General features: G+C 39.0%; 1 protein-coding gene across 2 annotated transcripts in view; it reads left to right on the top strand.

Annotated features, from left to right (window-relative positions):
- Window positions 1–26,912, top strand: part of CHCHD3 (coiled-coil-helix-coiled-coil-helix domain containing 3) — a 292,241-nt gene that overhangs the window by 249,314 nt on the left and 16,015 nt on the right. The window contains exon 7 of one of the 2 annotated variants that reach the window (XM_023207830.2): window positions 20,492–20,533. The exons of the other annotated variant lie outside the window; for it this stretch is intronic. Within the exon in view, the coding sequence (XP_023063598.1) occupies window positions 20,492–20,533 (42 nt within the window). The remainder of the gene's footprint in view (window positions 1–20,491; window positions 20,534–26,912) is intronic. 2 annotated transcript variants of the gene reach the window in all.

The following is a 26,912-nucleotide window of genomic DNA, read 5'->3' as shown; positions in this document are numbered from 1 at the left end:
GGTAGCTCAGGATAGTTTCTGGAACACTGTATAGGTTCAGCCATAGTATAACATCAAATTAATTATGTCTTATCACTCCAGAGTTTGGTAAGCCTATTCCAGATGCTATCAGCCCTTCCCTGGTTTCAGCCAGATAATTAACTTGTGAATGTATTTGGCTGCCCATTCACTCTGCCTGGGGTAAAACCACATACTAAAATAGAAACCAGAACTTTCAGGATACATTGTATTTAAACTTGTATTCTTGTTGCTCATTTGAATATATAATTACGAAGTCACCCTCATGATTTCAGTCTTATCAGTGTTCTTATTTCTGGCTCTTCTGATTTTTCTTAAGAGATAAGCAAACAAAATACACAAATTGAGAGATTGGACCTTATGAAATTTTAAAATTCTGCCCATCTTAAGACACCATTAGGAAAATTTTTTTAATGGGCAAAAGACTTGGACACTTCAAAGGAAGATGTAAGAATGGCCAATTAGCACATGAAAGGGGTTTCTACATCATTAGGTATCAGGGAAATGTACATTTAAAACGTAGGAATGGAGAACATCAAGAAGACTGATAATACTCATTGTCTGGAAAGATTGTGGAGAAACCAGAACGCATACTTTGCTGGTGGGGGTATACAATGGCAAAAGTCCTTTGAAAAAAAATGTTGGCAGTTCCTTATAAATGTAAAGTATACACTTGCTGTGTGATGCAACAAGTCTAGTCCTAGGTATTTGCCCAAGAGAAATGAAAATATACATCTACAAAAAGACTTGTACACCTGTGTTCATAGCAGGTTTATTCATAGTATCAAAAACTAGCAACAATCCGAATGGTCATCATTGAGGAATTGGAGAAACAAAACAGGCAGTATTCCACTCAGCTCAGTGGTATCCTGCAGAAAGGGGTAGGGCAGATGGCAAAGCTGATTGGAATATAGGGATAAAAAGCGCAGTGTTCTAGTTTATATTCATACAGTAGAACACTATTCAGCAATAGAGAAGAACAAACTACTGATACATGTAACAGTACGGATGGATCTCAAACATCATGTTACACAAAAAGAAGCCAGATGCAAAACAGTGCTTCCTGTGTGGTTCGTTTAAATGAAATTCAAAAATAGGCAAAATTTGCCTTTGGTGGGAATAGAGGAGATTTGATTGGAAAGAGACACAAGCAGCATTTCTGAGATTTTGGGAATATTCTGTTGTGTTCTGAGTGATAGTTTTACAAGTATATGCAGGTATGTAACTTCTTATACAGTATGAACACTTAAGAGCGGTGCATTATGATATACAGGCTGAGCAACCCTAATCTGAAGACCCCAAATCCTCCAAGATTGGAAACTTTTTGCATGCCAACATGATGCCACAAGTTGAAAATTCCACACCTGACCTCATGTGACAGGTCACAGTCAAAGGCAGGAGCACAACATGCAGTCTATTCACTGTCCCTCAGGAAGAAAATTACCTTCAGGCTATGTACAGCGTATATAAAACGCAAATGGATTCCACATTTTGGTCTGGGTCCCATCCCTGAGATATGTGTTTATGTATATGCAAATATTCCAAATTCCAGAACCCAGATTCAAAAACACTTCCATTCCCAAGTATTTCAAATAAAGGATACTCAACCTGTATGTTAATTATACCTAAAACACCCTAAATTAAGAAAAACTATACCCCAAATATTGGGAATTCCCAGTTTCTAACTGTAATTTGTCCTAGATAAAATGCTGCTTCAATTTAATCACAGTCTTAAATATATGATTCCCAATCCTATCCATAATCATATTTTTTCATTGAATTTGAATCCTTTATCTCAAAGTCAGGGCTGTTCATTCAGGATATTTTATTACTATAGAAATAGGGATAAATCTTGCTTGTATTTCATTTATTTATTTTCTTAAAGAGTCATCTTTTTCCCCCCATTAAGTTACATTTGCCTGTTGTACTCTTTTCTTCTTCAACCTAAGACCTTGTAGGTAGCCTTGGATAAGATTGGAAAATTACTTTTGATAAAGGGATTTCAAAGGCAGTATTTGTGAATGAAGCATTTGTACAGTAGCACTGGTACTTTTTAATATAATAATCATATGCAGTAATTTGTTCATACTATTTATTGAGTCCTGGCAGAATGCTTGAAAACTTGTAAAAGCTTGCGTCTTGGCCCTTCCTTACATGTTGAAATGAAAGCACACATGTTCATATGTTAAAGTGTCGTCAAGCATCCCCAACTTGCTCACATGCCTGCCTTAAGTTATTTCATGTGCTTTCCTATTCAGTGGCCAATAGTTAAATTGCTGTGTTCCTTTTGTGATTGTGTGTGTCTAAATGCTGGTAATCAACTGAATCCCTGGAAAATTGATAAATGTGCTCATTAAGGAGAGTTCTTGCTCTTGGCTCCGTTTCACAAGTCACCTCAGCTAGTGTTTCTGGATGAAGCTGGCAAGAAACACTGTGCAGTGATACATCTGGCTTTATACTCCTTTTCAAGGAAAAAAAAAAAAACCTCCTTTTTTAGTATGTTAAACATGCGTTGTAGGGATATTGCAATTACAAAGAAGTAAGCTATTTGCCAATTACATTATTTACACAAGAAAGACCAAGGGCTGCTGCTGTGTGGTGAGATTTTTAATTTTTTATGCACTGCCATTTGCTCCTCTTGTTCTCTTGAGCATCTGAGATTACACAAGTGCCTATTCATTTGTGACGCAGAGCCATCTATGCAGACTCTGAAGTCCACCGGCTGGCCACTGGCATAGATCTCAACAAACCTGACTATGTGAGAGATGCATTCAGCATGGTTTATGATTGGAGTGTTGAAGGTAGCATACACCTGTTCCTGCTTTCAGGATGAAAAATGAATTGCCAATTACAGTAGACATGTTCAGACAGACGCTTCATATGGTAGAAGCTTGCTCAGCTTGCTTTATGCTGGGCCCCCAACTATGAAACCATCAGTTGTGAAAAAGGGGTGTGTTGGCAAGGAGGAGAAGAGAGAAGGGTATCAGTCCTTGATGTGTTACCATTTTTTGTGCTCGTGCAAGCTGTGGGCAGGAGGTCAGTGCCTCACACCTTTGTTTCCCAAGCAGAGCTCTTGAACAAGATGAAGTGATCAAAGCTGGGTGCCAGTGCATTATCACAGTCTCATTACTTTGCAAGCTGCATGCCCAGATGCTGCTGTTTTCCGCATCAGGCTTCTCTGATTTACATTCGTAACACCTCCATTACAGCTCATTTGATACTGCTCATAATCAACCAGTTCTTGTCTTTTCGATAGTGTTTCTCCAATACAAAAGATGCTAGTGTAATGAAGAAAATAGCATTGCTGGTGTAGAATTCATCTTTAAGACATCCTGGTTAATTGACAAGAAGCGGGAACCAAATGGTTTGTCATGACTTAAATCATTTGTGGTGTTGGTTTGGGGGTGTTTTTGAAGTCTTTGAACTTGAGTTGTTGGATATTGCCAGCAGACCTATTTTGACTCCTCCTGTCTTGGGAGTTCTTTTCTGTTAGTGAATTCTGACACCCTGTCCTTATTTGTTTGGTTTCTTCCCCTAGTGAGCTCAATGGCATATATTTGGCATATATTTATTTTTTTAAAGGTATTAATGTGACATTTTTGCTTTGAAGAACTTATCCTCAGTATTAACACATCCATTCATCAAGGGTCTCTTGGATGTTCCATGTTCTATGGGCCCTGAAAATACAAACATATCATTTGAGTCCCTGCCCTCAGAGGGCTTATACTCATTGGGATCATTAGCTCAACTGCAGAAGTATCAAAACTTGATGCAGGAATTATTACTAAAAGATTTGTTCATGAAAAATTTTGAGTATTTTATACATTCCATATGGTTGTTATAAATTGGGAATACAAAAAGTGACCAAAACATGTTAAATGCTAACATGAAGGTACAAACCATAAAACGCAGTAGGACTAGGAGGGGAATCCCAGGGGAATCTGGATTGCATGAAGAGGTGATTGACATAAGCTGGGTCTTCTCACCTTGAGATTTTCTTCAAGTGAGAAGACAGAGAATGACCTTGCCATGAAGAGGGAACTGAATAGTGGAAATGGTTGAAACAGGGTAGGGGAGGTCTAATGGAATATGAGACCACAAAGGAAGACTGGTGTCAGACTTGAAGGACTTGAAATGCCGTATTTTAAAAGGCAGAGTTAATAGGGCATAAAGATTCAACCAAGAGTTCTACCTGCTTGGGAATATTTTTTCTTTCACCTATCCCTGGTGCCCATAATTGTCACCACTAGGATTATGTCTTTTGAGTTGGTCATTGTTTCTGGAAGTCTTCTATCAAATAATAAAATATAATATTGGATGCATAGATGTTGTATACATTTATTGTATAGTAATTAGAGTTTACTGCATCAAATTAATGACTACCACTCTTACTACACTAATGTCCACTCAAAAATAACCACATATTAGCTTGCCATATTGATTGATAGCAAAGTTCAGGGGCTTGAAAGGATGGGACATAGGAAAGACTAGTTCTGATTTAAAAGGTGGGGAGGAGAGAGTCGAGGAAAGATTGGGTTCTTGCGATGCTGCCTGGGAAAATCCTAGGGCATGAGGCAAAAAAAGAGCCTCATCTTTTCATACCAATTGAAATGGTATACGATTCGCTTCCATTACTCCTAGCTGTGATACCTTTGAATGGTGTCCTGAGAATTCACATGGTACCAGGTTCTTTGTGTCGTTGCAAAGAGTGTGTGAGAGACAAATGTATGTGGTTTATTCAGATGTGTTTTATCTGGATGTCTAATTTTTAATTTATGTCTGTAATTCTGATTGTGCTCAAAATAGATAAAATTAGCTCACTTTCTAGGTAAATTTTCTATTGCTAGTTCACTTGATTATTAAATGAATCTTTTAAAGTATTCTCTCTCCTTCCCATTGAATTTTATGAACAACTTTCTCTTTTGATAGCCTTAGAGACTTCGTATAGTGAAAAGGATATGAAATTAATAAATACTACAGGTGGCCCCCCTTACCTGCAATTTTGCTTTTTGCAGAGTACAATAAGATACTGAAAGACTGCATTCACATAACTTTTATTCTAGTATATTGTTATATTTTATTATTCTTGTTGTTAGTCTGTTACTGTGCCTAATTTATAAATTAAACTTTATCATAGAGGTATGTGTAGGAAAAAACATAGTTTATCTACAGTTAAGTACTATTCATGGTTTCAGGCATCTACTAGATATCTTAGGATGTATCCCCCCATGGATAAAGGGGAACTGCTATATTAGAATTTTTTCTCTTTTAATTTATCAAGGAAGTATTTTTTTTCTTGTAACAAGGGAAATATAATTTCACTCCTCTTTTCTTTTCCAGATCAACCTTTTAAAAGTAAAGCATGTGAAGTTGTAGTTTGATATTTAGCCTTTCACATTTTTTATCTCTATGAATAGATATGTTAATAAACATGTTTTGTTTTGTTTTCACAGAGTGTAAGACTATACCATATGTATATTAACTTATATTTATTATGGACATATCCTCCTGGGTCAACACATAAATTCAACGCCTTCTTTTAAATCCAACTCATTCTTCTAAATAGCTGCATTATGCCTCATAGGATTGGTCTGTAGTCCTCTACTGAAAGTTTCTTTCAAGTGATTGGGTTTTTTTTTTTTTTTTTTTTTTTGTGGTGGGGGCGGGTGGGAGGTAGATAATTCAGAAGAAGGCTGCAGCAAAACAAACTCATACCTAAACCCTAAGGAACTGGTACTTTTATTTCTGTAACGTAGATGGGGTTTGAATTGTGCCCGTTCCTTCCAACTGTGTAGCGTTAGGCTACTTAACCTCTTGAGCTTCTTTTTGTTGATATAGGACATGTACGTATAGTACCTCATGGGTTGTTAATAAGGGTTAATGAAATGAGGGTAAAATTCTGGGCATATAGTAGGTCTATACAGATCAGTTTCTTTTAGGGATCTAGTAGTTAGAGTCAGGGCCCAGGTTATTTAACCTTAGAAGTTGTATCACAGTATGAATCAAAAATTGACCTCCCAAGACTCTTTTTTTTTTTTTAATTAAAAAAAACAAAAAAAGGAAATTGTGTTTTGTGAAAATTATGGACTTTTTTGACTTGTATAATTTAAAAATACTGCATTATGGCACAACCTTTGCAGCTTTTGCTGCTAGTTTGTAATTCCCTAGAGGTGAATTGAAAAGATTAGTGGCAGAACTTTTTCCATTAACTCTGAGAAAAACTACAGAGCAAAAAATTGTCCTTTGGCAGAAATGTCAATCCATACCTCTTTTGAACATTTGGAAAGTGAAGCACTGAGAAGCTGATATAATAGGAGAATTGAAAACCAAAATGTATACACATCTTCACCTCTTCTAACAGATGACAAGACAAATGAAAAATACATCCTCAGAACTTGATGATGCAAAGAAAATAGGATTGTTGCTCCAGAAAGTGCATTAGGCTGGGATCTTTAAAAGATTTGAGTGCTAAGCTTTTGGCCATGTTCTTCAGAAGGGCTGATACGTTCTTACTAATGATACATCTATTTGTACTTCATGTCATAAAATTCTACCTTTATATGCTACAGTATCTAGGAAGTAGACTTAAGAGCAAATGTTTAATATACTACAGGTTTTGCTATAGCATCTGCCAGAAAATACACTTATTTTCTTTCATCTGTGGTTCTTGGTCTTCCTGATTTCTTTTTAAGTTTATTAGGACTTCTCTTCATTTTTCCACGTCATGATGTCAATGTAGGTACAATGAAATAATAAGTATCCACATGTGTAAAATTTTTACTGAATATAATGTTTATAGATACTCTTCACATCATTCAGTAGACCTATTCTAGCGAGTTACTTCTCATTTTCCACCCCACCCAAAGCCCACACTGTCTTAGATTTTCTATCTCTGAAATGGTGATAATAACAGAGCTGTTATATTGGAATTAAATGAGATCCATTTATGTTTTTAGCATATCCTAAGCAGTGAATAGTGAACTATTAATAATTACTATAGTCATCAATAGTTGAATGTTCTGTTGGGTGAATTTTGTGTAGTTTTAGTTGATGCTCATCATATGATCTACTGTATATTTCCCTGGAGGATAATCCTTGAACACAGTAAAATTGCAATTGAGAGTATACCAGGCCTCTTAAAAGCATGTGTTGAAAGGTAAATGCTTTCTGTCAAATCATTAACCAACAGTTAGCAGCACTACTCAAAATAATAATTATGTTTTAATATGCTACATGAGAACTACATAATTTGGTTAGAAATACATACGCAATGGTGTGCTCAGATAAAATGCAGCCATTGTTAGTTCATGATATAGTCCTCACCTAAAACCTTGTCATCGTTTTAGAATATTTTTCTTCACTTGAGATTCTAGGCAATGATAGGTTGGTAGTCTATACTGAACAAACAAGATTCTTCCTAACATGTTCTGCAGTCAGTTGCTCAGCATTTCAGCCATATTATATTTTTTTTTTCCCCAGAAGCAAAAAGGACAGTGGGGCTAAGTGTCTAGATTAGTCCCCAAAAGCCCGTTTAACTCCTGCAGTTCAGAAAAGAAGACTAGATGTTAGGGGCAGCAAAAAAGAAAAAAAACTAGCGCATTTTCCCGCATGTGTGCCTACATGTGTGTTTAAAGTACATTCTGGATTTAAAAGCAATCACAGGTGCAGCCTTGTTTCTATGAAGAGATAGATTCCTGTAGAGAGTGAGAAAGGGATGCGGAAGCCGTGGCAAGAGGAGCCTCCCTCTCTACCAGTACCTCCTTTTGTTTTCAAACATTTTTTGTTAGCAGTTAGTGGAATCCTAATACCCACAACTGATAATATGCTATCTTAATACTATTACTCTAGTTCATAAGCTTACTTACAACCTTTGCTCATTATGAAGAGAACAATGGAGCTTATTTTTATGAACACAGCATTTAAAAATTAGGGGCTAAGGATGATGGCTACAGTCCTATATCAGTCCCAACAGCCAAAGTTATGTGTTTGGTTGAGTGTTATGATGATCCTGATTTGCAGTGATAAGTAGTGGCAAATAATAACTTTTTTTTTTAACAGCTTGCCTTGCAAGCACAAGATGCTCATCCATCAATCTGATCCAAATGATTAAAAGCGAAGTAAGTTTCCGCTTCAAAGTTAAATAATAGACATTATCTAATAAATCATAATATAGAAGTTGGGACAAACAGCCAAAACTTAAAATATTAAACCACAATATGAAAATAACCTTGGATACCTCCTGGGCTGATCTTTTGCCACCCTTTCTCGTGCATTTCAGTGTTCATTCACTAAAGGGAGGGGGTGCCTTCTGCATTCACACTTTAGCCCAGCTCATGCTGTCCCCACGGCACAGCCACAGCACACCTCACCTTCACCACCTTCCTCCCAATAAACTCAGCCTTTTGTTAGGACCTGTCTTGTATGTTAATTCCTTTGCTTTCTCTGTAAAGTCTTTCTAGACACCTCCTTTCCTACTAAAAAGCCATAATGAATTGTTCCCTGTGTGTTTATGTAACTCCAGCCCTTATGACAATGTAAGTGGCATCCGTGTTGCCTGTGCCCTGTCTTCCTTCTCAAGGGTGAGCCATTTAAGGCACGAGATATATCTGAGCCAGCTTGATGGTAGCACACCTCTCTCTAACAGGTGCTCAATTAGTATCAATATTTCCATTTACTAAATTGAACTCTTATAAAATGTCCATGCTTCTTAACTTGGACTCTTGCAGTTCAGAATGGAAGACTAGAGGTTAGGGGCAACAAAAAAAGCAAAAAGCAAAAAAAAAAAAAAAAAAAAGTGCGTTTTCTCGTGTGTGTGCATTTAAACTACATTCTGGATTTAAAAGCCTGGGCTTACTCACTCACAGGTGCAAATAAGAATGTTTTTGCTCTGGAAGGGACCTAATATAGCTCTGAATTTACACTAGAGGAAACCATGTCTAAAAACTAAGAAAGAATTACAGACTCAGGAGTTTGAAGGGCTCATTGCCAAGGTTATAATCTAGTTAACAGCATGTGAATCTCATTCTTAGTTGAACTGAAACCTTCTTGAGGGCAGGAATTGTATTTTATCCTCTTTATCGATCTCCCCAAGCACCTGGCATATATACTGTGCTTGGGAAATACATATTGAAATAAATTCATTCAGCAAATTAGGCCTGTGGCTATGTTGACATCTCTGTGTCTGGCCTAATGGTTTGATTTATCTGGCTGTTAATGGTCTTCATTACAGGCTGTTAATACAGGGCTGATTTTTGTTGGACATTAGCTAATTGCCAGAGTTCATCTCTAGTACATGCCAGATAGAAGCTGGGCTTTTCTCTTGACAGTATCAATAGGGTAATTAGTACTATAGCAAAATTCAAAACATGATGGAGTATTTATTACATTAAGAATTGTCATTATTTGGGAATTCCTTCAGTTCAGATTTCTATATAGTATGAATTTTGTCAAAGGAAAGTTATTGATACTTAAAAATGTGTTGACTTTTGCTATTTTTAAGGACTGTTTTTTTTGCTTCTGTTCATGTAGATGGATTTATATATTTTCTAGTTTGAAATTTCAACTTGAAAACATAGCTTCTTCAAGTCAGGTAACTGTCTATCAAGAACACCAATTAAATACTTCATAACAAGTTTTCTTCTTATAAAAGCCTACCCACCCACTTTCCCCCATGAGGTTTCTGTTGTCTGTTATACCAGTCTATATTAAACTTAATTATAGGCATTTTCTGAGCAAAGCACTGATGGAACTAAGGCATAGAGGAGAAAATTCCTGTGTACTTTAAGGATAAGAGAACCATTCCTTTTTCTGGCTCAATTAAAATTCGACTGATTGTCAAGTCCCATTAACCTAGTGGGTCACTACCTTGCGTGCATTAGTGGCAGCCCCACTGTAATGTGGAGCAGTCTTGCCATGTCGTGGACACATTTATGAAGATTGATAACAGCTAAGGTTCAGTGTTAACTTTTATTGTCAGGCAGGCTGTACAAGAAACTGTCTGGTATTGGCTTTTGCTTTGATTTATGAAAAGGTTGCCGCATGAAGAAGACATCACATAAAACAGCACTGCTAGTAGCAGCATTATTCAATGCAATTGTAACCATAGCAAATACTAACTAATGCTAATTAGGTTCAGCATCATCCCTTGCTACTTTCCATAGTTTGGATGGGGTGGGCCCTCATAGCAATATAATACACTCCCAAAGGAACGGGTGACTCGCTTGCTTTTACTTGGGTTAGCACGCATTTCTCCAAAGCTTTCGTTTTTTCTTTCTTTCTTTCTTTTCTTTTTCTTTTTCTTTTTTTTTTTTTTTTTTGAGACAGGGTCTCACTCTGTCACTCAGGCTGGAGTACAGTGGCATGATCATAGCTCACTGCAGCCTTGATCTCCTGGGCTTCAGTGATCCTCCTGTCTCAGCCTCCTGAGTAGTTGGGACTACAGGTGCAGTAGCCAGCAGTGTGATGCTGGTTCTTTAAGAGAGAATCATTAAGAAATCGACTTCATGTTCAGTTATCCCAAGGTGTCAGTGATCGAGTAATTACCTGTTGGCTTTGCCTCAGGGGAGACATGTATGCACACTCTCCCCCATGAACCCCAGAGGTGGCAGGAGTGTGAAATTTGGACTCCTGAATATCTGCAGTAGCTCCAAGTAGTGGCAGGTGGCTCTTCTGGAAAATGGCACCTAGAGCTTCTTTCTCAATTGGACCTTTTGTCCCTAAGGAGGATAGTCATCACTTTGCCTCATTTTTTTTTTTTAATCTCAATGCACTTTGATATAATGGAGTATCTTTTATGCTATAAAAACTTTCCTTCCCTTTGAAATCTTTGGTCTCACTAGTCCCAGTTGCATCTTAATATTCAAGAAAGGCAGCTGTGTTTTCCTTTAAGCAAATATAATTGTTGGGGGAAGGCATCTTTGCTTATCCCACGGACAAATACATTATGGGTAATGCCAAAAAAGAAAAAAGCTTGGGACCCCAGGAAAATTACGTAAATCTTTTCAACTCTTTATAAAGCGGAGGATTGCTGCCCTTTTCTTTAGAGCTGGCAGCTGTGGAGGCTACGGCCCAGCACGTGGACAGAGAAATCGCCATCTTTCTTTCAGTTCCCAGGTAAAGACGGAGAAGACAGAGATGCCCTTTGTGTCTCTTGTCTGTTTTTCAGGCAGCCACATTTGTCATAGTTGAACCTACTTCCATTTTGATATTCCAGGTTTTTTTTTCAGGCTTTTATATTCCATTTATTGAATTCTGGCAAGATTTGGCCGTTCTTGGATATTCTTTATCTAGGGAAATCCTTTGTGCAAATGTGGGAGGCAATCCTCTCAAGCAATAGAATGAAAAAATACCAGCAGAAGCATGCATTAGTTATCACTGGGAGCAGAATATGGCCCTGGCCCAAGCAGGTTGCATCTAATAGCCTCTTGTTGCCTGGAAGGCTTCTGGTTCCTGGAATTGCTTGGAGTATACAGGCAAGCCCCTGCCATAAAGGAGGAAACACAGCAGCAGCTGGGGAGAATCACATTTGGCCCACAATGGCAGTAAGATGGTGCCTGGGAAGCCTGCTCTCAGATTTGGCGGGAGCCAAATTATGAAAGTTGGATGTGAGATGGTGTCATTAAGGGCTTTCTGGAGAGATCATGCAATTAACTATGAAGCCAAATGAGCCAGTATGTTAATATATGGCGAAGGTACTCCTAAAATGCTCATGAAGGCAATCTAGTGATTGTCATAAAAGTTTCTTTTAAACAGAAACTTTTTGAAAGGGTAAATGCTAAATCTAAACCTCAAATCACCTTTAAAAACAGACATAGCTGAGATCAAGGCTCAAACATTAATAGAGGCCAACTCTTTTACTCCAGAAAGTGAAGAAAGAGACTGCTAAGCCCAGATGATTTTTCCTGGCTTTGCTTCCCTTTTAGAGGATGTGGATTGAGCCAGAAAGGGGCATTATCTGGTCTCTATTATTTTCGGACACTGTGGATTTTGTATGGCAAGGTGCTTATTGGAAGAGAGCCAGGCTTTTCGTGAATTTCAGTCTGACAAAATGCCCAGCCTGAACAACACGACCATAAGAAAGTGCCGAACCAAGAAAGTCCAACCCAATGCTCAAGATAGAATACTAGGGAAAAGTTTAGTGCAAGGGAAGGCAAATAAATTTTGTTTGAGGCACCAACTCCATTGATCGTGATAGCTCCCTGCAGTATTTCCTTGAAAAGGATTCGGAGGCTATGACAGACTTAGCCTAAAAGAATGTCAAGATTGATTAGTGATGTCTGTCGCTGGCTTAAGCATTGAAAGAGTTGGCATTTTTCCTTTGTATTTGCTACTTCTGCTTTAAAAGCATATATAAAAATGTGTTCACCCCTTGATTGACAGTGCCTAAACCAGAAATAGGAAGGATCTGGTTGGGGTAGGGGAAAGAAAGGAGGAAGAGAGAGAAGGAAAAAAGAAGGACAAAAGCCTAAAGGACTGTATAGTGCAATTTTCATATCTTTTCTCTGTTCTCTTTTCACCTTTTTTCCTACCAGCAGGTTTGGTGAAATGAAATATCACAAAACAGGACTCTTTATATTTTGTTACCTCTTGTCCCAGTATGGCTCCTAGTAGGAGAACTCGTTACTTCTCCCTCATTTCAGGCAACCTGAGCACCAGTGAAACTGTGACTGGCATTTGCAGGTACCTAAAAGGTAATCAGAGTAAGAACAACTGGTAAAATGTCCTTTATGTGCAATCATTCCTGCCGTTTCCTTTGTAATGAATAAGAGAATATATTAAGATTCCATTTTGCTTAGCATTTGTAATATATGCAAACATATTAACCTTTGGTACATTTTTTAAATAGTCTCCTGGGCAAAGACCTTAGTTTATAAGCAGGGAAATAAGACTTCAGTCAGATGGCCTCACTCCTAAATATTGGAAGGAGGAAATGCTCCATCTGTTAAACAGTTCTTTCAGTCTAAATGTTGGCACTTATAACCAATATTGGAGATCTAAAAGTGGCCGGATTTGATGATGTCTAATAAAAATTAATATTATAATTGATTTGCCATCACGTTGAAATCCTTTGATAAAAAGCTTTCATTCCTTTATTTCATTATACAGTATGTGATTGTGATAAAAATTATCTCATTACTCTATTCAATTTAGATAACAAAACCAGTTATTCAAACCTTAAACTAAAGTTATCATCCTGAGCAGTACTTAAGTGTTTCTCTTTCTGGGTCTTCAGTCCTAGCTCAGATTTGAGTTGCTGGCCATAATCCTCCTATTTGACAGCTGACATTGATTAAGTTAGGCCAACAAGTCTAAAATTTCAGTTTCATGGTCTGCTGTATAGCCACAGCCATTACATACCTCTAGTACCATGATATGATATATGATACGATGTATGATCTGATGTGCCAAAACTCCAGATTTTATAGGCTTTTCACATAATCATTTAGTAATGTGCAATTAACTTCTGAATGGTAATCAATCCACACATACAATGATTTTATGATGTGCAAGGCTTCAGGTTCTTACTCATCCTTCACAAAGGCCACTCACTCAAGCACAGGAAGACCTTTAATTTTATCTGGGTTTTCTTTGCATTCAGCCATGGTGCATATATAGAAAGGAGAATCCTCCTAGTTCATCCTCTTCCCCATTCCTGCTTATGAGTTGGCTACAAGGCCATTACAGGCAGTGCTGTCATTACCTGTGCATTTAAGACCATTTGAAAATGAAATCATCATTAGTACTTTCACATTTCTCCCTATTATTTCTAAATGTCCTTTGCTGGTTAAAGCTTTTGGGGGTGTGGGGTAGGGGAAGGGACAGACCTCACAGCATGATTAAACTGAAATGTTACCCAACATTTTAATAACACCAGCATGTCTAGGCCTCCTCCAGAAGACCGCCTGCTTGGCATCACAAAATAACATTTGTGACCCTAAGGATACAGAAAGAAACACACGAAAAGAGGCTGGAAACCGGTTTCTGGCCTGTTTGAATACTGGTTTAACAGTAATAGAACTTTAACTGTGTGGGTTTATTATTCTTGAAACATCCAACTTGTTTTAGGCAAGATTTTGCTACTATTAAGGCAAATTAAAGCAGTTTGCCATCAATTCTGTTGAGTTCCCCTCACTGCTTAGTCACAAGTAGCAGCCCTGCCACCAGCAGTGGGCAAATCTATGCCAAGTGTAATTACTTCAAATACAGTTCCATTTATTCATAGGGAGGACTGTTGCTCCCTGTGAGCACGTACTTGGGGAAAGAAAAGATATGTAGGTTTATGTTCATTATGTACCCCATGCTAGAGGTGTGGTTTTTTAACATGAGTACAGCTTTTTAATCCCTTCATCAAAAACACATGCAGCAGCCCTCCTCTTCTTCCACCACCTGAACACTTTGTGGTCACCTTCAAGTTTCGTGAGCAGTTACCAACTCTCAGACGTATTGTATTCTAAAACTTGGTTTTTAAGTTGGCTGTTTGAAAACAGCAGCTCATTTTTCTTTGGAAAGAAGATGATAACTAACGGTTAGGTTCCCAGAATAACCTGCAGAAATATATTAGCAATAAATATGTATTAATAATAATAACAGCTACCATTGATTACAGACTTACTCAGTGCCAGACATTGTGTGGAGAGCTTAAACGTTATCTTACTCATCTTGACAACAATGTTAAACAGTAGGAACTGAGGAAAAAGTTGCATCTTAGAGAGATCAAGAAACTTGCTCAAGCTTCCATTGCAAGTAAGAGGTAGACCCCAGTTTTGGATATGCATATTTTAGATGCTAGATCCTGTGTTTTTAACCATCACAGTAAATGGCTAAAACATAAGTAATGACTGTATTCTAGAACTTAAGTGTTTATTGGGGAATTGGTTCTCAATTCCAGTTGGGATGTTAAGAACATGTGTAGTTTGACCACTCTTCCTCACAGGTCTGCCTTGTTCCCCCACATATACACTGACTAATAGAGTGCTGATGAGAAGTGGAGAAGGTACCCCAGGGGCTTCTCAGGGGGAAAGGTTTGAGCAGCTGATGGTGTTTGGCAGATGTAAAAGGCACTGGGAATACTGCCCTTTTGGAGCTTCTGGTCTAATGGAAGAAATAACTGATCATCCAAATAACTTGACAATGGCAGTTGTGAAAAGTGCTGTCAAATGCTATGAGAGCATGTACCATGGAAATCGACTGTGAGGCATTAGAGACAACCTCTTAAGGCTGATATAAAGGCTAAAATACTAGGCACTGGGGGAAGGGCAGCAGGGCCAATGCTTGTTAAGACCCTGAGGAAGTTGCTGAGCTCCTTTGGAGTTCTGAAGGGAAACCTATTGTGGGAAAGCGTCATAGAGAGAGATGGAAGCAGGAGTTACATCTTTTTAGGACCTAGTAGGTCATAATCACTATTTTGGATGTATCCCAAGAGAGGTAGGAAATCTTGAAGGGTTAGGTTGTAACCTAAAAGTTGTGAGACCAGATTTGTAGTTTAAAAAGGGGCACTCTGGCTGTTGTTTTTTTGATAATGAATTGTGGTAGAGAAGAGAGTTAGAGACCAAAAACGGAAACAGAGGGACTACATGGGAGACTACTGAAATAGTTCAGGCAAGTGGTTATGGTGGCTTGGACTAAGATAATGGCAATGGAAATACAGAGTGGTCCATTCCAGGCCAGGCATGGTGACTCATGTCTGTAATCCCAGCACTTTGGGAGGCTGAGGTGGACAGATCACTTGAGGTCAAGAGTTTGAGACCAGCCTGGCCAACATGGTGAAACCCCATCTCTGCTGAAAATACAAAAATTAGCTGGGCTGGTGGCAGACACCTGTAATCCCAGCCACTGGAGAGGCTGAGGCAGGAGAATCAGCTTGAACTGGGGAGGCAGAGGTTGCAGTGAGCTGAGATTGCACCACTGCACTCCAACCTGGGCTACAGCAAGACTCCATCTCAAAAAAAAGAAAGAAAAGAAAAGAAAAAAGGAAGTGGTCAATTCTAGATGTATTAGAATTTAGACAAGACTAGGTGACAGAATGGATATTGGGAATGAAAGGGGGAAAGGGGGAGGTATCAAGGATAACTTCCTGATCTTGGAGGGTCTGTTTACTGAGATGGGGAAGAAAAAAAATAAATTGGGGGTAGAGGAGGGAATTAGTTCAGTTTTAAACATGTGGTACCTGTAATGCCTTCCACGTAAACAGCAGTAGTCAGTCATCTATAAGAAGGCTGGGCTGGAGATACAAATTAGATAGCGACCAGCACACAGATGGTATTTAAAGCCATGAGAATGGTTGAGGTGTCTATGGAGAGAGGAGAGAGAGAAGAGCAGAGAGACCTCTAGGACCATCACCCCAAGGAACTCCAACATTGAGGGATCAGTTAGAAGACAGTGAGCCAGACAGCCAGTAGGAAAAACGGGAGAGTGTAGTATTATGGAAGCTCAAGAAACTCTTTTCAAGAAAGGGACAATTTACTGGAACAAGTCTGTGCTGATCGGGTCCTGTAAGATGTCTACTAAAAATCACTGGATTTGGCCACTTAGAGGCCTGTGATTTTAGCAGGAGCAGTTCTATCCAACAGGTGAATGAAAGCCACTTTGGCATGGATAGAGAAGAATGGATGGAAGGTAAAGAAGTAGAGGCAGAAATTGAAAGGGTATTTGCTAGAGCTGTGCTTCCAAAAACATGGTAGCCACTAGCCACTTATGACCACTTAAATTTATTAAAATTAAGTAAAATTCAACATGCTTTTCCTTTGTTGCACTAGTCATATTTCAGGTGCTAAGTTACCACCGGTGGTGTGACCACCATGTTGGACAGCGTAGATTTAGTACATTTCCATCGCTGCAGAAAGTTCTGTTGGATGGCACTGTTCTAGAGAATGCTGGAATGCAGGTGAGAACCATCTCAGGAGAGAAAATCCCACTAGAAGGCAAGGGTGGAGGAAGGTAAGAACTGGATCCATGCATAGGGATTGCCTTTCTTTTGATGAGAAAGACACTCTTCCTCCAGAGTAACAATGGAAAAGGAGAAGATGGGTGCCGATCCAGATCTTAATGTTGGGAAGATGATGGAGTTATCTTTTGGTTTATTTTTATCTCAGTGAAACAACAGGCCAGCACATTAGCCAAGGATGGAAAGGGAAAAGAACCAGGTGAGATTTTTGAGGAGGTTGGAGATGGCATGAATAATCCTAGTAATAGGGGGAGAGTGAGTTTACCAAAGAAGAGCCATAACATGGTGGCAGGATTTAGTGTCTGTGAATTTATAGTGATTCTAGTTTCCCTGGTTTTGTGATTTTTCTCCAGAAACACTCAACTAGAGACTAGTATTAAGGGGCTTTCATAAGGCAGCCATTCTTAGATTGGGCTGTGTGTAATGGCATGTATTAATACTGCTGAATTGGAACCCTTAGGGAGATGTAAAACTAATGGAGCTCAGCATGGTGAATCCAATGCAGACATGAATTGAGAAATGCATTATTTGGTCCTACAGTAATATATCATTATCCCTTTACGTAGAAATCATTGAGATTCCACCTCTGAAATACTCATGTATGAGACTCATCATAATCATTTGGAGAATCTGTGTGGTAGATTGTTGTTTTCTGTACTTCATAGTTGGTCTTGTTCATTTGAGTCTCAGCAGCAGACTAGAATGTTAAGCCAATTTGCTAAATCTTGCCTGTCCTCTGTAAAATGCTTAAATCCATTTATGTAATACAAAGGGATATGTTGGAATTTAGTGCCTTCTTATGGCATCAGTACTGAATACTTTATTTAACCAGAGCAAAAAAAGAAACATGTTAGAATTTTCAAATTACAGAGTTATCGTGTGGATGTTTCACAGAGGCACGTGCCGTTCAGTGTGCTTATACACCTGTATAAACTTCTCACATTTATTAGCTATAAAATACCTTGAAGGTATATTTTCTTCTAGTTTTTATATTTAATTTATGGAGTATTAAGTAGGAAAATATTACAACTATTTGAATGCATGATGCACTTACTTTCTAAGAATTAGTAAATAATGTGATCGTGTGTGATTAGTTGTGTTTAATGCTAGAGGTGAGATATTACGAATTAGCAACTCACCTTCTAAGTTCTTTTCCTTACCAGTTACCTTAAACATGTCCATTTCCCAAATACAGAGAGACCATTTGTCATTTCCAGGGACTTCCAGGAGATTAAAACAGGGCTCTGATTTGACAGTGCTCTGATTTCAAGAATGCAAGACACTATGTACAAAATTCGTATGTTGTTTGAGCATTTTTTTAAAGCCTCTATGTTCAAACCTTTTGAAATGAATTTAGTTCCTATGGAAACTTATCGCTGCTGGAGATAGTGCCCTTATCCAAAAGAAGAAAATAAAATCAATTCAGAGCATGATTTTATAATTGTATAACATAGCTTGGGAATGGACATTAGGAATACGTGCAGTTGTGCTCTTTGGCTGTTACACTGGTTCATATTAGATTGTGTTTGAAAACAACCTTGCAAATGTCACCATCTGTCCTTCACTTTGAGGCCAGAATAGGTAAAGAGTGGTTTAAGCAGAAGTTTCAGTGGGTACTCTTTCCTACAACACCACAGGTGATATGATAAATATTTTGGAAGTAAAATTAGCATTGGTAGGTGGAGGAGAGGGAGAAGGAAGAATGCTGGTTGAACTCCTAGGAAAGGCTGGCATTTTGCAGGCTATTCATTCACTAGAATTCATGTTGATGAACACGAAAAGGAGGCAGGTGAGGCAGATGGACTGTTTGAAAGTTGTAGTAATAGTAGTGTATGCTTGAAGTGATAACTTAGCCTGTGGTAAGGATATGGAAAACTGAGGTAGGGTTAAAAGTGAAAGAGGTATTTTAAAACAAGAACTAACAATCTCAGTGACTTCTTGAAAGTAAAGAATCAGCCAGGTGCTGTGGCTTATGCCACATCCTAGTACTTTAGGAGGCCAAGAATGGCGGATCACTTGAGCCTAGAAGTTTGAGACCAGCCTGGGCAACATGGCGAAACCCCATCTCAGCAAAAAAAAAGTCACAAAAATTAGCCAAGTGTGGTGGTACACACCTGTAGTCCCAGCTACTCAGGAGGCTGAAGTGGGAGGATCACCTGAGCTCAGGAGGTCGAGGCTACAGTGAACTGTAATCACAGCACTATACTCCAGCCTGGGTGATACAGCGAGATCCTGTCTCAAGAAAACTAATAATTTAAAAACAGGAAAATGAATAAATAACAACAAAAGAACCAAAAATTGATGTATGATGATGAGCTAACAATATTGCTATTGGTGAAAAGTAGGAGGAAAATCTTGTTTGGATAAGAAAACTAATAACAAATTGACCATATCCAGTTGATACTTAGTGTAGAGTCTTAGAAGGAATCTAAGAGGATCATCAGATGTAGTCGCTGGCTTCAGATGGCTGAGATTACTGATTGTATATTTTATAGAAAAACTGAAGACTAAAGAAACCTAAGATCACACAGCTACCAAGTAGTAAAGAGACTCGAAATCCAGTTCAGTCACACACAGAGTCGTAGGAGTACTAAAAGAAAGAAAAATACTTTCACAAGGAACTGTAGAAGAGGAGTAAGGACAAATATCTGAGCTTTGGGAATTACTTATAAATAAAAGAGGAAAGCAGGTGGGGAAAGAGCAATTAAAAAGACCGAGAAGGGGCCAACTTACAATTTCATGAATAGAGAAAACTTCTAAGCTTTCCAGATGCTCGTGTTACACCTCACACCCAATGGCTTGCCCCATGACTTCAATAATGTGTTGGTTTCTCTGTCTTTTCTCACAAGGTTACTGAGATACTAAATCAGAAGGGTTTGTGCCAAACTTGTGCTGAAGGCTGATAATGTAGGGGGCATTATGAATTGTTTCCCAGTTTACATTTTGGTCTTTGTGTAGAGTTTGCATGTGGGATTTCATCTCTGTCATCTTTAAGTTTTCAATCAGTTTTCTATTTAGTGCCACAAAACCTGCGGAAATGGCATCACCATTAGGAATTGTGGTGTCCAGGCATCTAGGGGGAAAAGCGAACTTTATTACAGCAATTTCTCAGGGGATACAATATATATAAATAAAATATCATTGCATTTTTTTGAATGTTATTTCTTGATAAGCAGTATATGCACATGATAGAAAATGTAAATATTATATGCAGAAGTCAATCTCCTTCATAACTCTTTGGCTACCTATCCAACTCTCCTCCTTGGAAGCAACTGCTATTTCCAATTGTGTATTTTTTCAGATATATTTTATAATCATTTCTCAGCCTTTTGGCTAAAATCAAGTGTAGATATTTATGTCAAGTATATATATATATTTTATGTATATGTCAGCATATACATGGTATATGATTTTAAATTAAACCTGTGAAATCATGAGCTCGTGCAGAATAAGTAATCATTGCTGTCCAACATCCATAAAATCTTATTCCATTTTCCATTAACCATTCATTTTACTGCATGTCTGTTTCGGAGAGCAAGAAAGAACTTGGGCTAGAAGTACTGGACACTCAGTGTAAGTGTGAGGTGAAGCCCATCAGTAAATACATAAATATATTCCTGCCTTAGATTTGTTTACCTTATATGTAAAATGATATGCTGTGGTGGAAAGTACAGCCTGGGGGGCAGAGAGGAGCCTGGAGCATTCCTTGCCAGTGTTGAACATCTCCCATCAAGGGGTCCCCTACACCTGCTCAGGTACCACTGCAGGGCCAGGCAGCGGGGCCTCCCCCAACTTGGTATGCTGTCTCTGCTGTTCTGTGTCCAGCTCCTTTAGGAGAACCTTCTTCTTGTATACTGCTTTTTTCTCATGCGTGGGCTTACTCACTAGAATTCCTCTTGCTGTCAGAGCACTGACCCAGCTGGTGAGGTTTCCTACCCAGCAATCCATTTCCTTCCACTCCTCCCCATGTCACCAGCGTTATTTTGTAATGTTCTTCACTGTGGACACCCTTCTTTAGCTAAGAAATCGAAGTGTTATTCCTTAACCACACCAGGTCTTCAAGGACCATGCCCTCCTTTCTGCCTGCCCTTCTTTGTCTTTCTCTAAAAGAATTTAAAACTCGTCCCAACACCTTCCCTGACATCTTAACTTTTAAGCACATTTTTACTGGTTCTTCTACTTGATGGGAATGTCATGGTCTGCTTGCAGAATGTGTCCTTGATGAAAGTGTTTTGGCTCTGTAATTTGTATGTAAATCTCCATGTGAATCTTTAAAAAAAAGAAAAAAGTCTGTTGGAGATGTCACTGCCTCCAGTTCTAGCCTTTTCTTCTCTCTTCTTTTGCTGCCTTTCCTTCATTTACTTGTCTGTCTAGAATGCCTTTCTATCCCATCTCTAATTGCCTAAGCCCTTTCCATTCTTGAAGACCCTACTGAAATTCCATTATCTCATCTAAAACTTTTCCTAGTCATCTCCAGACAGATGTAATCCTTCCCTTTTGTATTTTACTATTGGCAGATGTGTCCCTTTAAAGCAGCTCTTATGGGCTAGATAGGTCTGCCTGACTCAGTCTCTTTGTCATGTCCCAAGGTGCCTGGTATCTCACAGGTACTCTAAAGGATACTGAATTGACCTCATCCTGCCGCCTCCATTTCTTCTTCACTGCCCACTTTCTTCTTTACCTATTTCTGCCTTGCTTCTGCCTCACGCACTGTGCTCAGTTTCTTTCTCCAGTCTGCTACGGAGCACATTCCATGGCCGTTTATCAGTCTTCCTTCTTTTTGACTGTCTTCTCTGTCATGAAACTCTGGTCTACCCAGCCTTGTGATGCTGTGTTACACCAGTTCTCTCCATGGTCCGTTCCCCTACTGCTCCATCTTCCTTCCCTGTCACCCCCAGGTATGGACTGTTCACCAAGCCTCTGTCGTCCTTCCTTCCGTTTGCCTCTACACTCCCCACCACATCTTGCAGGGGATTTCGACACTGCAGCTGTAGCCCTGCCATCATGCTGAGCTCCAACTCCATGCTTTAGATCGTGATGAGGAGGTGTCATTTCCACTTGAACTTCCTGTCATTACTTGAGCATGTTTATTCTTTAAATCCCCAAGGCCTAAGCCATCCTGTTATTCTGTCAGTCCTTCCTCTTCTTTACCTCCATGTCCTCTCAGTTACCACATCATTCCATCCTTTTTTTCCAGTGCCTCCATTCTTGCTGGATCATTCTCTTCATCAGCTTGTTTCATCTTTATAGCTGGGTGCTGCTTCACTGACCTCCCTGCCATGTAGTTCCACTTCCATCCATCTGATTTATTTTTACATTGGATCCAGCTTCCCAAGATGGTACCTTTATAACTTCACCCTCTCATTTAGAAAGGCCAGTGACTTTTCATCACCTGCAGGATAGACTCTAGGTGTGCTGTCTCTTCTTGGCAGATTCTCCGTATCCCAGCCCCTCCCTCCTCAGCACTACCCCACTCTTCCAACCCTCTACTACAACCTGAGTCCCCTGAATATGCCAGACTCGATTGAGTCTGGACCTCAGCTCACCTAGATCCTCTCAAACGCCCTCTGACTCTTACAGTCCTTCACTCTGTGGGCTTTTTTAAAATCCCATCTCCTCTCTTCCTTGGAAACCCCCCAGACTACCCCTTCCCCCATACTATCCACCCACAAGAGAATGGTTATGCCCTCAGAACAGCTGTAGCATATACTGCCTGTACTGTTTCCTTGACACTTTGGTTGCCTTGTGTTACTTGTGACCTTTATGAGTGTGTGTGTTTCTCCCCCAGTAAATAAGTTTCTTGGGGGAGTATTTAGTATTCTCTCCCCTCCACTTTGTTCCTGCCCATCCTTGACTGCCCCCTTCCTAGTCTCTACACAGTGGCACAGCTCTGATGTCCATGTGACATTCTTTCTGCCTTGCCGCACTACATCCAAGGAAGTTTGGCAGCATGGCCTTTTGGCCCCATTTTGGGATTTCCCTCTTCCAGTGGCAGTGCCTAAGCATTCCCCTCTTCAAGTTACTGATAGTGATGGAAAACAGACAAAAGGCTTGACTCTACCCCTCCTCCCACTGCTGCTTCTGCTGCTCTTCATTTTTAGCACTCTGACACTGAAAGGGCAAATCAGTATGGATAATTTTTTTCTTCACTTGTCCCTAAAATAAATACATTTGCAATTCTTTCAGTTAAGGGAGCCAGACACATTGCTTCCAGTGTGTATCTGGTATTTGGATCTTGCTTTTAAAGTGTAGTGGAAAAAAGCGTATCACGTAAAGTAATGTAACACGCTCTCTCACCACAGACTTAAATTTTGGTCTTAACCTAGTTTTTTAGAATGTGTCACAGTCCTCATTGAGATATGTGACAGTTTTGAAATTTTTAAAATTAAACTGTTCTTGACTTCTCTTGGTATCAAAAGCACTTTCTTAAATTTGATCACAGCAGGGAAGAGGTAGGGGTACTGGAATGTATTTTTATGCGTGGACGACTCAAATGGAATTTCACCAAACTTTGCACCACCCAAGTCACCCCTCAGCTGAGAAGGAACATATAAAATTCATCCCAAAGGGCAATTCTTTGTGAAAAATTATAAACACCTAAAAATAGAAGCTTCACATGCATGCGTGCCCACTTTTATTTCTGCACAGAAAGCTGCCTGCATGCTACTCAACAGCAAGAGTCTGTGATTCTAAGCGATTCTAATAGATTGAGGAAAGTGATATAAGAAGGCCCATGAAGTAAGTATTTCTCCAAATAGGGAATGATTGTTTCTGGGAGGGTATGTTTGATGTTCCCTTCAATTTTCTCATTAAGTCTTAAGTTGATTCTTAGTATCCTTTGTCAGAAAAACCTGGTAGATTGCCAAGCCTGGTGCCCGGTCCCTTGGCTACACTGGGGACTCCCATGTTGGCTATTTCCAGTTATCCATCTTCTAAACATGAGGTTTTCTGCAGGAAAAATGGATGATAAAGGGAGTACCACCCCTTCAAGAACTTGAAATTAAAGTTGTCTTCGAAGACAGATGTCATAGTTTGCTTTAGTTCCCAGCCTTAAACTCCCCATTTCTCTCCCTCGTCCTTCCCATTGGATGGGTTGCTGTGTCCAGCTAGTCCCTCTGTTTTTTCTCCACCTGCATGAATCTGGCTGGGCACAGCAACCCACCACTAGGAAGAGTGGATTCCTTCCCTTTCTCCTCTAATTCCAGTAGATTATTTTGCTTCCTAATATCTTTCTGCTTTCCTCAACGTATCTCAGTTCCTCCTGTCTTCCTTCTGTTGTGGGAGTGACTGAGTAGATAAAAGAATAAATGAACCAACCAATCCTCATGTTTTTAATCCTAAGACCAATTTTGATGAACATTCCAAAGTAGCATCATAAGGGATTGGAAATAACTCCAAAGCTTCAGGGGTGTCAGCATAAGTAGAATATATTATATAGATATTTAAGAAAATAGTTATTTAAGGAAAAATCTATGACTGGTACATTGCATATGGCTCATGATGAACATATCTCTGTTATGTAATTCAACAGTTGTTTTACGAAGTCAGGAGAGAGTAAATGCCATGCCTTTCTTTAATAACACTAATAATAACAACGCTTTTCTTCACCCTGAAATCTAGTTGAGATATTCAAATAAAAAAGTTTGACCTGTGTTAAGGTTACTTGGTCTCATTCACACATTGATATATCCTTTGGAGATTCGGATTTAACATTTTCATTCCAATACCTGTGTATCTTTTGAAAGGACAAAGAGAATAATCTTCAAATTTGCAATTCTTATAACCAAGGGCTACTTCTATGGACTGTGATTTTATACTGTTCCCACTACATGTATGCTAGGAGGTAGTTCTACCCAGAAGACTTTATGTAACTGCTGCTAAAAAACTGCATTGTTAACCCACTAGTGCCTGTTTTTATTACAGCATTATTATTTGACATTTATTAAGTAATAACAATATTTCAAGCATTGTTAAGAAAGAAAGGGAGGGAGGGATGGCTTATAGCTCTTTAAATAAAGGCTCCCCACCCAGACAAAAGTGCAGTTTGTTAGCTGTAGAATTTTACCTGTTGAGAAGATTTTGTAGGCTTCAGAAAATAGCATCTCATGAGTACGTGATTGTTCTAAATTATATGTGATCTGGAAGTTTATTTGGGGTCCTTCTAGATTGAGTTCATGTTGCCATCAGTTATGTTGAGTCCCCAAACTCTAAACAATTATTGCCTCTTAGTCCTGGTATCTTCTAAGTAAGAATTAAGTAAAAAATTTGTCTCCCTTTTTGGAGATACGTAGCCCAAATATAAGTCAAGAACACCAAGATATGGTGGAAAGTAAAAATTAGCCAATGGCTTATTTCTTCCACCTCATACCAAATGCCTGACTTCCCAAATCCTTCCACCTGTTAAACAGCTAAACAAAACTTGGGGACCCTCATTCTTTGGAGACCCAGTTTCCTAAGTTCAGACCCCAGTGAGGAATAGGAACTCTCCAGCTCTTCAGTTGTGCTGGGTGAGCCTATATAGTGGGATCCAACTCAGGGTTTGGTGCAGTTGGCAAGATCCCAAGAGGGTTTTCTGCGAAGGGTAGAATGAGAGCTGCATCTTGAGAAGAAACCAGGCAGCAGGGGAGTCCCATCGTGTCAGGGTGTGTTACTCTCCCCTGAGCACCACAGAGAAGCCCCAACCTCTACCAGCTGTCATGTGGCCACATGTTGTTAAATTCCTGCTCTCCTAGGTTTTTCCACCCTGCCCCCCATCATTTCCAAGGAGCCAATATTATTGAATAAGAAAAACACATTGCAAAATTGAAAAGTTGTTTGCTCACCTTACATTTTTGTGGGTTTGTACCCATCTGTTTAGGGTGTATGAGGCCTATTGGCATAAGAACTCTGTATCTGTGTGTATAGAGTACTGTGTTGCTCATTTTAGCAGGGATAGGTGGCCAGAGGTCCTCTCTTTTGGATTTTCTTGGGTTTAGGGCTTTTACTCAGAGTCCTAACACTGGAGTGGAAGGCTGGCAGTGCTTTCCCCTCCTGCCCTCCAGGTCATGCTCTCCCTGTGGATCCAGACTATGGAATTGTGAACCTGACATCTTTTTCCAAAGTCAACAGTGGATTAAAATTAAAATGTTAAATCTTAAAGTATTTTCAGATACATACTATTCTTTCAAACCTTGGGTTTACAGGATAGAATTTTATATGCTCTGTTTTCTAGCTAGCCAAAGCTAACCTTTTCTTTTAAAGCCCAAGCTGAAGCTATTTGATTAAATAGTATGGCCCTCATTACAGGTCATGGTCTGCTCTCAGTGTGACTAATTTGTTGAGCTAAGTGTTGAACTAGGTGATGTCCAGGTCGACATTCCTTTCTCTGGTAACAGTGGAGGCTGCTTGGCATTTTGTGTTGTGATGGTAGAAAACGTATAAGTTAACATTCATCATGTTGGTAATCAAAAGAAATTGTATCTCAAATTGTATATGAAAACAAATGGAAACAAAGCAGGCAGCTTTTGGAGCTGTTTGGACCACTTTAGAGAGGGCCCTCTAAAGTGTAATTGTGGAAATTTGATAATAGCTCAAATGGAAATATCATTAATAAAAGGGTTAGCAGTTATTAAGAATGTCAGAAAAGCTTAAAATTGAATTTTTCAGATCTTGCATTGTTAGAGGCTATTTACATTTTACTCTGAAAACAAATATTAGGATATTTAGATTTAAGGTAAAATTAAAAATAAAAAGTTAATATAGTACATTTCAGATAAATATTTTCTTTATATTGCATTTTACAATAGATTAATTATAAGTGATAAGAGAAACAAAAGTGGAGGATTACATATTTTTAAATATTGGCAATGTGCCTAGTAGCTTTAGTTTTGCATTTTAAAAGAAAAGCAGAAATCCTAATCACTGCGTTTAACAGCTAATAAAAAGTTGGTAGAGAAAAAAAGAGTTTTGCATT

The sequence above is a fragment of the Piliocolobus tephrosceles genome, chromosome 8, assembly GCF_002776525.5.
Source record: "Piliocolobus tephrosceles isolate RC106 chromosome 8, ASM277652v3, whole genome shotgun sequence".
Classification (NCBI taxonomy): Eukaryota; Metazoa; Chordata; class Mammalia; order Primates; family Cercopithecidae; genus Piliocolobus; species Piliocolobus tephrosceles.
This window is presented reverse-complemented; position numbering and strand designations above follow the sequence as displayed.